This window comes from Oncorhynchus clarkii, unplaced genomic scaffold, assembly GCF_045791955.1.
Source record: "Oncorhynchus clarkii lewisi isolate Uvic-CL-2024 unplaced genomic scaffold, UVic_Ocla_1.0 unplaced_contig_1454_pilon_pilon, whole genome shotgun sequence".
Classification (NCBI taxonomy): Eukaryota; Metazoa; Chordata; class Actinopteri; order Salmoniformes; family Salmonidae; genus Oncorhynchus; species Oncorhynchus clarkii.
In genome coordinates, this window is record NW_027260827.1 from 5827 (window position 1) to 23828 (window position 18002).

At 41.6% G+C, this 18002-nt stretch overlaps 1 protein-coding gene across 3 annotated transcripts; it reads left to right on the plus strand.

Moving 5' to 3' along the window:
- The first annotated feature begins 3807 nt into the window (after positions 1-3807).
- On the plus strand, positions 3808-17947 carry LOC139401829 (zinc finger protein 850-like). Of its 3 annotated transcripts, none has more exons than XM_071145809.1 (3): positions 3808-4371; positions 14523-14700; positions 15102-17947. In XM_071145809.1, the coding sequence occupies exons 1-3, from the start codon at positions 3943-3945 to the stop codon at positions 16370-16372; spliced, it is 1878 nt and encodes a 625-aa protein (XP_071001910.1). In that variant the 5' UTR covers positions 3808-3942; the 3' UTR covers positions 16373-17947. The 3 variants fall into 3 exon arrangements, with proteins under 3 accessions (XP_071001910.1, XP_071001911.1, XP_071001913.1); XM_071145810.1 differs by having other exon boundaries at positions 3862-4371; positions 15130-15475; XM_071145812.1 differs by lacking the exon at positions 3808-4371 and adding an exon at positions 7853-8375 and having other exon boundaries at positions 15130-17947.
- The last annotated feature ends 55 nt before the right edge of the window (positions 17948-18002 follow it).

An 18002-nucleotide genomic window follows, 5' to 3' on the forward strand; every position in this document is an offset into this window, starting at 1 on the left:
TGAATAGGATGGACTAGAATACAGTATATACAGGACTAGTTGAATAGGATGGACTAGAATACAGTATATACAGGACTAGTTGAATAGGATGGACTAGAATACAGTATATACAGGACAAGTTGAATAGGATGGCCTTCACTAGAATACAGTATATACAGGACTAGTTGAATAGGACGGCCTTGACTAGAATACAGTATATACAGGACTAGTTGAATAGGATGGCCTTGACTAGAATACAGTATATACAGGACTAGTTGAATAGGATGGCCTTGACTATAATACAGTATATACAGGACTAGTTGAATAGGATGGACTTGACTAGAATACAGTATATACAGGACTAGTTGAATAGGATGGACTTGACTAGAATACAGTATATACAGGACTAGTTGAATAGGATGGACTAGAATACAGTATATACAGGACTAGTTGAATAGGATGGCCTTGACTAGAATACAGTATATACAGGACTAGTTGAATAGGATGGCCTTCACTAGAATACAGTATATACAGGACTAGTTGAATAGGATGGCCTTGACTAGAATACAGTATATACAGGACTAGTTGAATAGGATGGCCTTGACTAGAATACAGTATATACAGGACTAGTTGAATAGGATGGCCTTCACTAGAATATAGTATATACAGGACTAGTTGAATAGGATGGACTAGAATACAGTATATACAGGACTAGTTGAATAGGATGGACTAGAATACAGTATATACAGGACTAGTTGAATAGGATGGACTAGAATACAGTATATACAGGACTAGTTGAATAGGATGGACTAGAATACAGTATATACAGGACTAGTTGAATAGGATGGACTAGAATACAGTATATACAGGACTAGTTGAATAGGATGGCCTTGACTAGAATACAGTATATACAGGACTAGTTGAATAGGATGGACTTGACTAGAATACAGTATATACAGGACTAGTTGAATAGGATGGCCTTGACTAGAACACAGGACTAGTTGAATAGGATGGCCTTGACTAGAATACAGTATATACAGGACTAGTTGAATAGGATGGACTTGACTAGAATATAGTATATACAGGACTAGTTGAATAGGATGGCCTTGACTAGAACACAGGACTAGTTGAATAGGATGGCCTTGACTAGAATACAGTATATACAGGACTAGTTGAATAGGATGGCCTTGACTAGAATACAGTATATACAGGACTAGTTGAATAGGATGGCCTTGACTAGAATACAGTATATACAGGACTAGTTGAATAGGATGGCCTTGACTAGAATACAGTATATACAGGACTAGTTGAATAGGATGGCCTTGACTAGAATACAGTATATATAGGACTAGTTGAATAGGACGGCCTTGACTAGAATACAGTATATACAGGACTAGTTGAATAGGATGGCCTTGACTAGAATACAGTATATACAGGACTAGTTGAATAGGATGGCCTTGACTAGAATACAGTATATACAGGACTAGTTGAATAGGATGGCCTTGACTAGAATACAGTATATACAGGACTAGTTGAATAGGATGGACTAGAATACAGTATATACAGGACTAGTTGAATAGGATGGCCTTGACTAGAATACAGTATATACAGGACTAGTTGAATAGGATGGCCTTGACTAGAATACAGTATATACAGGACTAGTTGAATAGGATGGCCTTGACTAGAATACAGTATATACAGGACTAGTTGAATAGGATGGCCTTGACTAGAATACAGTATATACAGGACTAGTTGAATAGGATGGCCTTGACTAGAATACAGTATATACAGGACTAGTTGAATAGGATGGCCTTGACTAGAATACAGTATATACAGGACTAGTTGAATAGGATGGCCTTGACTAGAATACAGTATATACAGGACTAGTTGAATAGGATGGCCTTGACTAGAATACAGTATATACAGGACTAGTTGAATAGGATGGCCTTGACTAGAATACAGTATATACAGGACTAGTTGAATAGGATGGACTTGACTAGAATACAGTATATACAGGACTAGTTGAATAGGACGGCCTTGACTAGAATACAGTATATACAGGACTAGTTGAATAGGATGGACTTGACTAGAATACAGTATATACAGGACTAGTTGAATAGGATGGCCTTGACTAGAATACAGTATATACAGGACTAGTTGAATAGGACGGCCTTGACTAGAATACAGTATATACAGGACTAGTTGAATAGGACGGCCTTGACTAGAATACAGTATATACATATGAAGTGGGTAAAACAGTATGTAAACATTATTAAAGTGACCAGTGTTCCATGTCTATGTACAAAGGACAGCAGTCTCTAAGGTGCATGGTAGCGCAACCGGGTGGTAGTCAGCTAGTGACAAGTTCAGGGCAGGGTACTGGGTGGAGGCCGGCTAGTGATGGCTATATAACAGTTTGATGGCCTTGAGAGAGAAGCTGTACTGACCTCGTCTTCTGGATGATAGTGGTGTGAACAGGCCGTGGCTCGGGTGGTTGATGAACGTGATGATCTTTTTGGCCAACCTGTGACATTGGGTGCTGTCAGTGTCTTGGAGGGCAGGCATTGTGCCCCGGTGATGCATTGGGCAGACCGCACCACCCTCTGGAGAGCCCTGAAGTTGTGAATGGTGCAGTTACCATACCAGGCGGTGATTCAGCCAGACAGGATGCTCTCAATGGTGCATCTGTAAAAGTTTGTGGGTCTTAGGGGCCAAGCTGAATTTCTTCAGCCTCCTGAGGTTGAAGAGGTGCTGTTCAGTCTTCTTCACCACACTGTCTGTGTGGATGGAAATCTTGCTTGTTTGTAGGTGACCAAATACTTATTTTCCACCATAATTTGCAAATAAATTCATAAAAAATCCTACAATGTGATTTTCTGGATTTTTTTCCCCTCATTTTGTCTGTCATAGTTGAAGTGTACCTATGATGAAAATTACAGGCCCATTTTTAAGTGGGAGAGCTTGCACAATTGGTGGCTGACTAAATACTTTTTTGCCCCACTGTATATATACCACTTCCATATGAAAAATCTGCCAAAGTGATTGAAAATGTTGTGGAAAGTAGTGATCAGTGATGCCCTTCAGGAGAAATGCGATATTACAAGTATGCACCAATCAATCAGAGATTCAGACTAAAGTAAGAAAATGTTTGGTCTAATGATATTCTATGTACAATACTTCCTGTGGTCACCAGGACAAAGCTAGTCCGTCCCCCTCCACCCTGCCGGAGTCCCCTGGTCACAACTCTCCTGGTAGCGCCTTACTGCTGGATCTGAAGAGGGTGTCTGTGTGGCTGGTCGACTGCAGGAAAACACCAGGGCAGAGTGGAACTGTGAGAGAAGGACAGGAGGAGGGAGATTTGATTTCATCAAGTAAGAACAATGGGGGGGGGTGGATGAGACCACAATCTGCTTCTGCAACTTCTGTTAATTCATTCATAAACAGTAAACACTCAGTGGCCAGTAAATTATCGATCGTTTTGTGAATGGAGGGGGTGTACCTAATAAACTGACCAATGAGTGTATATTGATGATAAAGACAGCAGGTTGTCTAGTAGTTAAAAGCATTGGGCCACTAATCGAAAAGTTGCTTGTTAAAATCTCTGAGCCAACTAGGTAAAAAATCTGTCTGTGTGCCCTTGAAAGGTACAAAACCCTAAATGCTCCTGTAAAGTCGCTCTAGAGAAAAGCGTCTGCTAAATAACAAAAATAAAGTGTTTATGGACCCATATTTCCAAAACCTATTATTCAGTGTCTTTGTTTCACAGGTGACACCCCTAACTGTCGTTCTCTCAGTGGGAGGAGCTTATCTGGAGGGCCTCAACAACATGTTACTGACGTGACAGAGAAGAGTCTCTCCAGATCAGAACACCTCAAGAAACACCAGCAGAGATGTAGAGGGAAGAAACCTCACCACTACTGCTCTGACTGTGGGAAGAGTTTCACTAGCAGGAGTGGCTTCATTATGCACCAGCGGATTCACACCCGAGAGAAACCGTACTGCTGCTCTCAGTGTGGGAAGAGTTTCACCTGTGCAGGAGGTCTTAAAGTACACCAAAGAATCCATACTGGAGAGAAGCCTTACAGCTGCCCAGAATGTGGGAAGTGTTTTACTGCTTCTAACGCCTTCAAATATCATTTGCGAATTCATACAGGGGAGCGGCCTTACCCCTGCCTTGATTGTGGAAAGAGCTTCAACCAGTCATGCAACCTGACGACACACAAGCTAACACACACTGGAGTGAAGCCTTATAGCTGTGATCAGTGTGGGAAGAGCTTCAATCAGGCAGTCCACCTGACCACACACAAGCTAGCACACTCTGGAGTGAAGCCTTACAGCTGTGATCAGTGTGGGAAGAGCTTTGCTGTAGCTTCCACCCTGAATAGACACCAGGTAACACACACAGGAGTTAAGCCTTATAGCTGTGATCACTGTGGGAAGAGCTTCTCTGTAGTTTCCTCCCTGATTAGACACCAGGCAACACACACTGGAGAGAGAACTTATGTCTGTCTATGTGGGAAGAGCTTTGCTCTAGCTTCCACCCTGACTACACACCAGCGAACACACACTGGAGAGAAACCTTATAGCTGTGATCAGTGTGGAAAGAGCTTTGCTGTATCAGAAAAACTAACTATTCACCAGCGAACACACACAGGAGAAAAGCCTTATAGCTGTGATCAGTGTGGGAAGAGCTTCAGTCAATCAGTACACCTGAATACACACCAGCGAACACACACAGGAGAGAATCCTTATAGCTGTGATCAGTGTGGGAAGTGCTTCAGTCAATCAGTACACCTGAATTCACACCAGCGAACACACACAGGAGAGAAACCTTACAGCTGTGAGCATTGTGGAAAGAGTTTCAGTCAATCAGGGACCCTAAATTCACACCAGCGAACACACACTGGAGAGAAACCCTATGTCTGTTTTTGTGGGAAGAGCTTTGCTCATTTAGAGCCAATGAAAAAACACCAGAAAACTAAAACGTGCCGTATTTCCTCTCCCTCCTATCTGTCACCGGTTCCAGATCCATAAATAAAGGATCAATAGAAAACATATATTGAACAGTCATATCCATCTCCCATTAAACAGTTGCTTTAGTCTAATCACCATGGTAACCTCTGTGCAGCATAATATGCAGCTCTGATCTGTCTGAACCTGTGATTGATTAAAATGATCAATAATACATTGGATAATAATATCCATGAGGTTCAGGTAATAACTATGCATACTGTCTCTTGTAACAATGGTTAATGTAATAACTTTTAGATTTATGTAATAAAACTGGTAAATGTAATGTCTTGTTGGTTAATATGATAACATGTTGAATTGTAGTAATAAATTACTCCATTTAATGTAATAAGTTACATTATGTGAGTAACAACTTTTTTTAATGAGTAATGTAATAATTTCAACCGATCATGTAATAACACCTAAACCAATGTTTTATGTGCTACTTCACTAATGTTAATGCACATACCACCCTCCACCAATTACAAACCTATGCACCTGTACTCACACACAAACACACACTCTTGTATTTGTCACATACACATGTTTAGCAGATGTTATTGCGGGTGTAGAAATGCTTGTGTTCCTAGCTCCAACAGTGCAGTAATATCTAACAAAATACAACGATACTCACAAATACAAAAGTAAAATAATGGAATTCTTAAAATGTACACACATATACATTCATACACACACATTGATCAAAAAATAATCTGAATGAATCTGCAGGCCTTATAGTCAATGAGCCAGGGTGCTCGGTGGGGCTCACCTCGGGTTGAACATGTCTCATAGGGTTTTTTTGAAGGGCCATGTCCCTGGAGTTGAACATGTATTCTATCACAGCAGCAATGGTAGCTTTCTGTGTGTTTATCACTATTTCTATTCATCCCTCCATCCCTTTCAGTTTTCCCATAGGGTAAAACCCCTATGACAACGTCAGCATACAGTACATCAGGTTATTACTCATGTTTACCCTTTAATCATATATCATTGGAAATATTAGATTCATAGCTGTCCATCAGACACATCTTCAGAATGTTCAGATTGACAGAAATGTGATATTTGACCTCTAGTATACATATCAAAATGAGCTGTCATAGCTTTTAAAACAAAATTATACATTTAAACTTTGTTTGACAATTGATTCTGAAACGTCATAAATTACCTTTCAAAAGTGTCCAGGCCTCGGGCAGGGAGAACCCCACGCCTCAGAGGACTCTGTTGTCAACGTCAGAAGACTAAGAGTGAAAAATATGTTCAGACAGAAACATAAAATAGACAAACATACTTTGATAATGTAATGTGTTGTCAGTTGGATGAAACAGGACCAAAATACATTAGGAAAAGGAGAAGATCATTGAAGAAAATTAAAAAGAGTAAGGGATCAAGTATGGACCGTTGCCAGAAGAATGTGACTCTGACTCCAATATGATGTTAATGCTACAAGCCCATAATTGTATCAATGAATCTAACCAAGAGGCAAGTGTCTAGGTTTACCGTTATGCATTCATTAAAAGACTAAGGGACAACAGCTAATATCTTGCAATCAATGACCTTTTTAAAATGGACAATTCTGTGACCTGTCATGGGCAAGATTTGAAATGACAATACCTAGCAAAGGTTAGCAAAGGTGTCAGCTGGAGATGATGTGCAGGAGCTTTTAAGGGTTTGTAGTTTTGCATGATGTCTACTTTTATCCTAATTAGCGTTTGCGAAATTTGAGTGTAAATAGAGACGATTATATTGATAAAAGTCACCTTGTCCGAGAGAGATTGAAATGATTCTCAAAATGTCATGACCAATTGGTTTTAAGAGTATTATGACTCATCCACTGTGGGGCTCTATAGAGAGAAATAGTAATGGCACCTTTCTATAGGCACTAATTTTGCCATGGTTCGCTGGACAAAGACTATGGGGAAAATGAATGGCGGTTTTGGATAAATGCTGAAAATAAGGACTGTTGTAAACACAGGTTTAGGAGATCTTGTTCGTTTTGTTCATCAATCTTTATTAGCTAATGTCAATTATGCAATAAAAAAAAGCATTTACATCACATAAAGGCTTCATTATTAATAAAGGTAATATTAACTGACTGCTATTATCTCATAGAACAAACGTATAAGATCTCCTTAGCCTGTGCTGACCTTATTTTTCCTATTAGGATGGCTGAACGAGCCAAAGGTAACTCATTTCATTGTTATAATTCTACAAGCTGGCGAGATCTGAAGCTCTGTTTAGCTCAACATTGACATGATTGGTTGACGGTAAGTGGGGGCGGTACTTCCTGTATAAACACAAACGTCGTCTCTTGACTACTTCCTTCCAGCAGTGATGAGTATTCTACAATGTTTGTACAATTCATCGTTGTCAAAGCCATGCTTAATTAATCCGTTAAAAGAGCAAGGAACAGTATGCAGTGCGACACAAAAAAATAAAAGAAAAAACAACACCAACAATCATTTTTGGGCGTTCATAGCCGTGGTTGTCAACTGTACCGCAGGTGTAGAATGTAAAACACAGTGGATAGATGTTGTGATGGCAGCTGTTGAGAAGTACTTGCGTGTACAATATTTTACTGCAGAGTTATAATGTGTTTTGAACGATAATATCCTGTCCTCCCAGGCTGCTGGCCTGGTGTTGAATCAGAGGGCCAAAGTAGTGGAATAATGGGTGTAGGGTTAGTTGGTTTTTCACAAAGTGCAATGAATTAATACTACAGAATAGTAGACTGATACACAGCCAATACACTTGCTGGAGGTATGACCCGATAATTGTTTATGGCGGACCGCCATAATACCAAAGAAGAAGAAGACCACTTCCTTCTCAACTGCTTCGAGGCTGCTCGGTGAAACGGAAGTATAAGTACATTGACAACTGCGGAGATTGCATTGCCTTTAAGTGCTGCATGACAACTGCAGACTTCGGATTGAACATACTTTGGGTTTTACTGGTTCGCTGCACGGACAGCGCAGCGGTAATCAGTCTGGTATTATATAGGCTTCCCTTACTGGGCCTCAGACAATTAAAACTATCTGGACTCCCGAAGAGGACGTTGTTCCAACAGACTCGTATAGAGTTAGACGATAACAGACAGCATGATTCTTGGTGAATAGGGTTTTGAACGTTTTCCTGACTTTAATAGATCAGGTAAGATCTTATCCAGGATCTTTCTGAAGTTAGGTTAGCCTACATCAGACATTTTATTGTCACAAATTAAATCTAGTTTTAATATTTAAAAGGACGTTTGATGGCTCTGGTATAGCTGTTCTTTATCTGAACGCTGTAACAAAGAAAGTAACTATAGTGGGGGCTAGCTACAGATTTACTGTCACGTTTTTTTTATTTGAAGAAATGTTGAAGAAAAAATAGCTTCAACGATGGATCGGGTAAGTTTAGTTTTATTTTACAGTATGCTTACTGTGGTGTATAACATGTCTAGGCCTATTTTCGTCATCTTTGATCATCCATTTACATTTGAACAGCTGGACAAATTAAACTGATGGTAATTAAAAACTTGGGATATTTTATTGTTTGCTCTAACCTGTTCGTTCATATGCCTTGACACAGCCGTGACAAGAAGACAGTGGCAGAATAAATTCAACCACACCTTTTTGTGTAATCATAAAACCGGAGTGCAACGTCTTTCCGGTGAAGTTAACCAAATATGTTCCATGTAACTAACAGTTACATGACCTACAGAATGGTCAAGCAAGTGAATGTTTCGGATGCTTTCAGACTACTCAACAACTATTGAATTATTGTTAACGCAAAGAAATCAGGCGCTGCCTCCACTATTCAAGCACCATTTCAACATAATCTAATCATTCAATCAAATGTATTTATAAAGCCTTTTTTACATCAGCCGATGTCACAAAGTGCTGTACAGAAACCCAGCCTAAAACCCCAAACCGCAATTAATGCAGATGTAGAAGCACGGTGGCTAGAAAACACTCTCTAGAAAGGCAGGAACCTAGGTAGAAACCTAGAGAGGAACCAGGCTCTGAGGGGTGGCCAGTCCTCTTCTGGCTGTGCCAGGTGGAGATTATAACAGTACATGGCCAAGATGTTCAAATGTTTATAGATGACCAGCAGGGACAAATAATAATAATCACAGTGGTTGTAGCGGGTGCAACAGGTCAAGCACCTCAGGTGTAAATGAGAGAGAGAGAGAGACCTGAGGCATGGTCTTAGGGCAGAGAGAATTTAAATTCACACGGGATAAAACAGAAGAAATACTCCAGATCTAACAAACTGACTCTTAGCCCCCTGACACATATACTGTTGCAGCATAAATACTGGAGTCTGAGATAGGAGGGGTCGGGAGACACTGTGACCCCATCCGACGATACCCCCAGACAGGGCCAAACAGGCAGAATTTAACCCCACCCACTTTACCAAAGCACAGCCCCCACACCACTAGATGGCTATCTTCCGCCACCATCCTACTACTCTGAGACAAGGCCTTGTATAGCCCACGAAGATCTCCCCCACAGCGTGAACCCGAGGGGGGCGCCAACCCGGACAGGAAGATCACATCAGTGACTCAATCCACTCAAGTGACGCACCCCTCCTAGGGAAGGCATGGAAGAACACCAATAAGCCAGTGACTCAGGTAATAGGGTTAGAGGCAGAGAATCCCAGTGGAAAGGGGAACTGGCCAGGCAGAGACAGCAAGGGCGATTCGTCGCTCCTTTCTGTTCACCTTCACACCCCTGGGCCAGACTACACTCAATCATATGACCCACTGAAGAGATGAGTCTTCAGTAAAGACTTAAAAGGTCATGACCGAGTCTGCGTCTCTCACATGGGTAGGCAGACCATTCCATAAAAATGTAGCTCTTTTGGAGAAAGCCCTGCCTCCAGCTGTTTGCTTAGAAATTCTTGGGACACTAAGGAGGCCTGCGTCTTGTGACCGGAGCGTACATGTAGGTATGTACGGCAGGACGAATTCGGAAAGATGGATAGGAGCAAGCCCATGTAATACTTTGTAGGTTAGCAGTAAAACCTTGAAATCAGCCCTTGCCTTAGCAGGAAGCCAGTGTGGAGGCTAGCACTGGAGTAATATGATCACATCTTTTGGTTCTAGTCAAGATTCTAGCAGCCGTGTTTAGCACTAACCGAAGTTTATTTAGTGCTTTATCCGGGTAGCCGGAAAGTAGAGCATTGCAGTAGTCTAATCTAGAAGTGACAAAAGCATGGATACATTTTTCTGCATCATTTTTGGACAGAAAGTTTCAGATTTTGTGCGATGTTACGTAGATGGAAAAAAAGCTGTCCTTGAAACAGTCTTGATATTTTTTCTAATCACCTATACTTAGTCTACTACAGTGACAACTAAAGTATACAAACAATCAGGAGCGCAACTTTCACTGGGGGCGGGGTGACATGACCCCCCCCCATTCTGAAATTGCTTTTTTGTCCCCCCCCCCCACACCCCCACCCCCACACTCTTATACCCACTGCTATCAGCTACCTGTGGTGTAGCTGTGGAGCCAGGCTAGTAACCATCACCCTCTGTCTTCTTCCTGTGGTGTAGCTGCTGAGCCAGGCTAGTAACCATCACCCTCTGCCTTCTTCCTGTGGTGTAGCTGCTGAGCCAGGCTAGTAACCATCACCCTCTGCATTCTTCCTGTTGTGTAGCTGTGTAGCCAGGCTAGTAACCATCACCCTCTGCCTTCTTCCTGTGGTGTAGCTGCTGAGCCAGGCTAGTAACCATCACCCTCTGTCTTCTTCCTGTGGTGTAGCTGCTGAGCCAGGCTAGTAACCTTGGACACAGGTCAATGTCAAACAGATGTTGCAGGAGCTTTGTGTGATCTACTCGATCAAAGGCTTTTGGACATATCAGCAAGTAACACCCTCACCATTGTTGGTATGTTTGGAGTCTGTAGTTGTCAGCCAGGAGTGTGTGGCTTTCACAAGGGCGGTAGTATCGCTGGAGTTTGGGAGGTAGGCATACTGATTAGTGCACTCAGATAAAACTGTTGGCTTGAGTTTTCTTTTAATGAAGGATTTTTCCAAGGCATGACGTTAGAGAGATGGGCCTCCAGTCACTCGTTGTACATGGGTTTGACACTTTAGGTATAGGACATCCTGATCACATGGACAGTGTTGATGAGATACACTGTGTTCTACCGAAGTGTTTTCTCATTTGCCCATGGTGGATGATTAGAGTAGTCCCACGAACAGAGTTGAAAATGAGCTGGGGAGTCGTTTAGGACGGAGCTGAAGCCACATACACTCAAATTCCTCTTTCTCCTGGTCAGTTCTTCTTTTTGCCTGCATACTGTGGTTCCCATACATAGCCACACCCCCTCCTCTCATCATCTCCTCTCTGGACCTGTCATTTCTGAACAGCTGATAGTTGTATATGAAAAGAGATTAATCTGGGATATTTTCGTGGGCCCAAGTTTAAGTGACGCATCCAATGTCTGCATTTACTGCAATGAAGAAGCAGATCAAATTCATCCACTTTGTTCATCAATGATCTTGAATTACAAACCAGCACATTCGGGGTCCTTGGGGCATCCTGGGACGTATTTGTGACGTCACATAATTCAGTTAGAATATAGTCCATCTCACCCTGCTTCTTACGCGCATTATCCCGAGGCACTAAAGTTTGTCTCGGATATGTGGTGCCAGTGGAGGTGCATATTTTTTGTAAATCCGTAGAAAATGTGATGAGTATTCAACAACGTTTGTACAATTCATCGTTGTCAAAACCATGCTTAATTCGTTAAAAGAGCAAGGAACAGTATGCAGTGTGACACAAAACAATGAAAAAACAACACCAACAAGCATCTCAAACATTGTAACACGTTACTCTCGAGCAGCTGCCTGGAAGCGCCACAGCATTGAACTACATTAACTACATCAGATCAAAACAAAATATGCTAGCTAGCTACTCCATAGTCCAAGCTGCGGTAAACGCTAGCTAGCTACTTTATAGTCCAAGCTACGGTAAACGCTAGCTAGCTACTCCATAGTCCAAGCTGCGGTAAACGCTAGCTAGCTACTCCATAGTCCAAGCTACTGTAAACGCTAGCCATATTTCACTGTCAGACAGGACACAACTCAAACTAGCTGAGAAAACAAAACAAATCAGATTGTATTGGTCCATACACATACTTAGCATATCTTATTGAGGGTGTAGCGAATTGATTGTTCCTAGTTCCAACAGGGCAGTAATGTCTAACAATAAAAGAATGGAATTCAGAAATATATAAATATTAGTCCAGAGTATAAATACAGTACATTCATAAGTATGTGGACACCCCTTCAAATGATTGGATTTGGCTATTTCAGCCACAACCGTTGCTGACGGGTGTATAAAATTGAGCACACAGCCATGCAACCTCCATAGACACACATTGGCAGTAGAATGGCCTTACTGAAGAGATCAGTGACTTTCAACATGGTAACATGCCACCTTTCCAACAAGTCAGTATGTCAAATTTCTGCCCTGCTAGCGATTTCCCCAGTCAACTGTAAGTGGTGTTATTGTGAAGTAGAAATGTCTAGGAGCAACAACAGCTCAATTGAGAAGTGGTAAACCACACACAAGATCACAGAACGGGACCACCGAGTACTGAAGCACGTAGCGCATAACAATTGTCTGTCCTCAGTTGCCACACTCCCAACCTAGTTCCAAACTGCCTCTAGACGCAACGTCAGCACAATAACTGTTCGTCTGGAGTTTCATGAAAATGGCTTTCCATAGCTGAGCAGCTGCACACAAGCCTAAGGTCACTATGCGCAATGCCAAGCGTCGGCTGGAGTGGTGTAAGGCTCACCGCCCGAACGACAAATCTGGGTTTGGCAGATGCCAGGAAAAGCTACCTGCTCCAATGCATAGTGCCAACTGTAAAGTTTTGGTGGAGGAGGAATACTTGTCTGGGGATGTTTTTCATGGTTCAGGGCTAGGTCCCTTAGTTCCAGTGAAAGGAATTCTTAACGCTACAGCATGCAATGACATTTTAGACGATTCTGTGCTTCCAACTTTGTGTTAAGTTTGGGGAACGCCCTTTCCTGTTTCAGCATGACAATGCCCCGTGCACAAAGCCAGGTCCATACAGGAATAGTTTGTTGAGATTGGTGTGGAAGAACTTGACTGGCCTGCACAGAGACTCCTGACCTCAACCCCCATCGAACACCTTTGGGATGAATTGGAACGCAGACCGCAAGCCAGGCCTAATTGCCCAACATCAGTGCCCAACCTCACTAATGCACTTGTGGCTGAATTGAAGCAAGTTCCCGCAGCAATGTTCCAACATCTAGTGGAAAGACTTCCCGGAAGTGGAGGCTGTATAGCAGCAAATGGGAGACCAACTCCATATTAATGCTCATGATTTTGGAAGGAGATGTTCAACGAGCACGTGCCCACAGACTTTTGGTCATGTAGTGTATGTGATGGGATTCTCGTGGAAATTCAACACAGGGACACTCGAATTCAATCTTAAATGAATTAAGTTTTTATCAGCATGCTGGTGAGGTCAAACTTAGAAGTATAAAGTACCGTTCTGAAGGTATCTCCCTCAGGGAAGTCCCATTAGATATCTTATATTACTGGTTACAGACACGTTACATAGTCATAGTTCATAGGGTTGGTTCCAGCACGTGTCTGGCACCTCCTCCTGTCCTAACTTATAGAACATATTCTGGCCGTTCTGCCAGATGGTCCTAAGGAGAGGGTCATGCCAAATCTGTGCTTATCAACAGTGCCAAACTAACAACTCTGCCATTAGACAGGCTTGATTGTATTTATAGCTCTGATCTGGATGGTGGACTAGCCCTGTGTTGGATAATTGTCAACGGCCCTTCCAATGGAGGGGTGCTTGGGGTGGGGGAGGAGCTAATGCCCCCCAAACCCTGGTTATATAAATGTATAGGATGCATAACTCTGCAATGCTTTAGGCTAGAAACAGGCTGTTAAAGGCACCAGAAAGACGTGGCTCTATCGTACATGGGGATAACTGTTTACATTCATTTAATTCAGGGTGGAAGGTAAAACCAAATAATTGATGAAGTTGGCTCTAAATACTACATCATAATGAGCAGCAGTAGTTCAGGTGTTTTGCTTTTTCCTCTGGTTATTATGACGAATAACGATTTTGCAGGTGTTGGTGTTCCCCGACTTTTTGGAGAGGGAAGGGTGGAGCTCTTCATTCTAGCATCTGTTAAGCTCTCATCCTAACACGTATGAACTCAGAACTAAATCGTGCGGCTGACCAATTACGTGAGACATTAGTTCTGGGGTGAAAGATGTGTTCAACTCCAATGAATACTCAAAGGTTCTGAACATAAGACAGAGGGGAATTACAAGTGTTATAAGTTTTTACATTAGTAAAAAAATATACCACTTCCATTTGAGAAATGTCCCAAAGTGATTTGAAAACTGTACATTTGTGGAAAGTAGTGAACAGTTACACACTTCAGGAGAAAGGAGGTATTTATAAGGATGCACCAATCAGAGATTTAGACTAATCAAATGTTTGGTCTAATGATATTCTATGTACAATACTTCCTGTGGTCACCAGGACAGAGCTAGTCCGTCCCCCTCCACCCTGCCGGAGTCCCCAGGTCACAACTCTCCTGGTAGCTTCTTACTGCTGGATCTGAAGAGGGTGTTTGTGCGGCTGGTCGACTGCAGGAAAACAACAGGGCAGAGTCGAACTGTGAGAGAAGGACACGAGGATGGAGATTTGATTTCATCAAGTAAGAACAATGGGGTGTGTGGCTGAGACCACAATCTGCTTCTGCAACTTCTGTTTATTGATTTATAAACAGTAAAACGCTCAGGGGCTAGTTATTTGTCAATAGAATTTCATGAATGGAGGGTACCTAATAAACTGGGTGTATATTGATGATAACAGAGGCAGGTAGTCTTGTGTTTTAAGAGCGTTGGGCCACAAATTGAAAGGTTGCTTGTTTGGATCTCTGAGCCGACTTGGTAGAAAATCTGTCTGTGCCCTTGAGCAAGATACTAAACCCTAATTGCTCCTGTAAATCACTCTGGATAACATTGTCTGCTAAATAACACTCTAAATAATTTTTATAGTGTTTGTTTATGGACCCATGTTTCCAAAACCTAGTTATTCAATGTCTTTGTTTCACAGGGGACACCCCTAACCGTCGTTCTCTCAGTGGCAGGTGCTTATCTTCTGGGGATCCTCAACCACATGTTGCTGACGAGACAGCGAAGTGTCTTTCCAGATCAGAACATCTCAAGAAACATCAGCAGAGGCGTACAGGGAAGAAACCTCACCACTGCTGCTCTGACTGTGGGAAGAGTTTCACAAACCGGAGTGACTTCATTATTCACCAGCGGATTCACACCGGAGAAAAACCGTACTGCTGCTCACAGTGTGGGAAGAGCTTCGCTGCTTCTAACACCTTAAAATCTCATCTGAGAACTCATACAGGGGAGAAGCCTTACCCCTGCCTTGATTGTGGGAAAAACTTTTCATATTTGGGAGCCCTAAACATACACAAGCTAACACACACTGGAGTGAAGCCTTATAGCTGTGATCAATGTGGGAAGAGCTATGCTGTATCAGATGCCCTAACTATACACCAGTGCATACACACAGGAGAGAAATCTTATATCTGTGATCAGTGTGGGAAGGGCTTCAGTCAATCAGGGCCCCTAAATTCACACCAGCGTGTACACACTGGAGAGAAACCTTATAGCTGTGATCAGTGTGGGAAGAACTTTGCTCTAGCTTCCTCCCTGACTAGACACCATCGAACACACACTGGAGAGAGACCTTATGTCTGTCTATGTGGGAAGAGCTTTGCTCTAGCTTCCACCCTGAATACACACCAGCTAACACACACTGGAGAGAAGCCTTTTAGATGTGATAAGTGTGGGAAGAGCTTTGCTATAGCTTCCTCCCTGACTAGACACCATCGAACACACACTAGAGAGAAACCTTTTACCTGTGTTAAGTGTGGGAAGAGCTTCAGTCAATCAGGGACACTAAATTCACACCAGCGAACACACACTGGAGAGAAACCTTATAGATGTGCTCAGTGTGGCAAGAGCTTTGCTCAATCAGTACACCTGAATATACACCAGAGACAACACACAGGAGAGAAACCTTTTAGCTGTGATCAGTGTGGGAAGAGCTTTGCTGTGTCAGAAAAACTTACTATACACCAGCGCATACACACAGGAGAGAAGCCTTATAGGTGTGATCAGTGTGGGAAGAGCTTCAGTCAATCAGGGACCCTAAATTCACACCAGCGAACACACACTGGAGTGAAACCCTATGTTTGTCTATGTAGGAAGCGCTTTGCTTATTTAGGGCAATTGAAAAAACACCAGAAAACTAAAATGTGCCGTATTTCCTCTCCCTCCTATCTGTCACCGGTTCCAGTACACTAAATAAAGGATCAATAGGAAATATCTAGTGAACAGTCATATCCATCTCCCATTCTTAAACAGTTGATTTAGTCTGATCACCATGGTAACCTCTATGGAGCATAATATGCAGCTCTGATCTAGCATCAGGTCTCCCCTGTGTCTTTGTAATATCACACATTGATCTAAATGGATAAATGTTCTCATAGGAAATGTTATAGTGAACCTGTGAGGATGTTGATAATTGTATCTTCTTTCATACACTGCCCTTTGGCATTTTTCCTATTTTGTTGTATTACAACTTGTAATTTAAATTGATTTTTATTTGGATTTCATGTAATGGGCATACACGAAATAGTCCAAATTGGTGAAGTGAAATGAAAAATATTACTTGTTTAAAAAAATTATAATAAATTAAACAAAAGTGGTGTGTGCTTATGTCTTCACCCCCTTTGTTATGAAGCCTCTAAATATGATCTGGTACAACCAATTACCTTCAGAAGTCACATAATTAGCTAAATGAAGTACACCTGTGTGCAATCTAAGTGTCTTTTATACAGGTAATGAGTTCAAACAGGTGCAGTTAATACATGTAATCAGTGGAGAACAGGGGGGGCTTCTTAAATTAAAACTGGTCTGTGAGAGCTGGAAATCTTACTAGTTGGTAGGTGATCAAATACTTATGTCAGGCAATAAAATGCTAAATAATTACTTAAAAATCATACAATGTGATTTTCTGGATTTTTGTTTTAGATTCCGTCTCTCACAGTTGAAGTGCACCTATGATAAAAAGTTACAGACCTCTACATGCTTTATAAGTAGGAAAACCTGCAAAATCGGCAGTGTATCAAATACTTGTTCTCCCCACTGTATATATATATATACACACCTTTTCTGAAAGGCCCCAGAGTCTGCAACACCACTAAGCAAGGGGCACCACCAAACAAGCAGCACTATGAAGATCAAGGAGCTCTCCAAACAGGTCCGGGACGAAGTTGTGGAGAAGTACAGATCAGGGTTGAGTTATAAAAATTATATCTGAAACTTTGAACATCCAACGGAGCACCAGTAAATCCATAAAAAATGGAAATGGCCCTAAGCATACTGCTAAAGCAACACTCGAGTGGTTTAAGGGGGAAACATTTAAATGTCTTGGAATGGCCTAGTCAAAGCCCAGACCGCAATCCAATTGAGAATCTGTGGTATGACTTAAAGATTGATGTATACCAGTGGAATCCAACCAACTTGAAGGAGCTGGAGCAGTTTTGCCTTGAAGAATGGGCAAAAATAGAGACACCCCAAGAGACTTGCAGCTGTAATTGCTGCAAAAAAGGGGGGGGATAATGTAGAATAATGTTTCAACAATAGGTACATATTCATGTATTCAATTAATCAATACATTCAATCCATTATCTTATAAACAAGAAGTTATCACTTAAATGGTGTATTTTATATATCTGTATTGATTAAAATTATCCTAAATCTAATCCATAATATATTGGATAATTTCCAAGGAGTTCAAGGTAATAACTATGCATACTGTCTTGTAAAAACGGTAAATGTAATAGATTTATAATGTAATAAAACTGGTATATGTAATATCTTGTTGGTTAATATGATAAAATGTTGAATTGTTATAGTAATAACTTTTTCA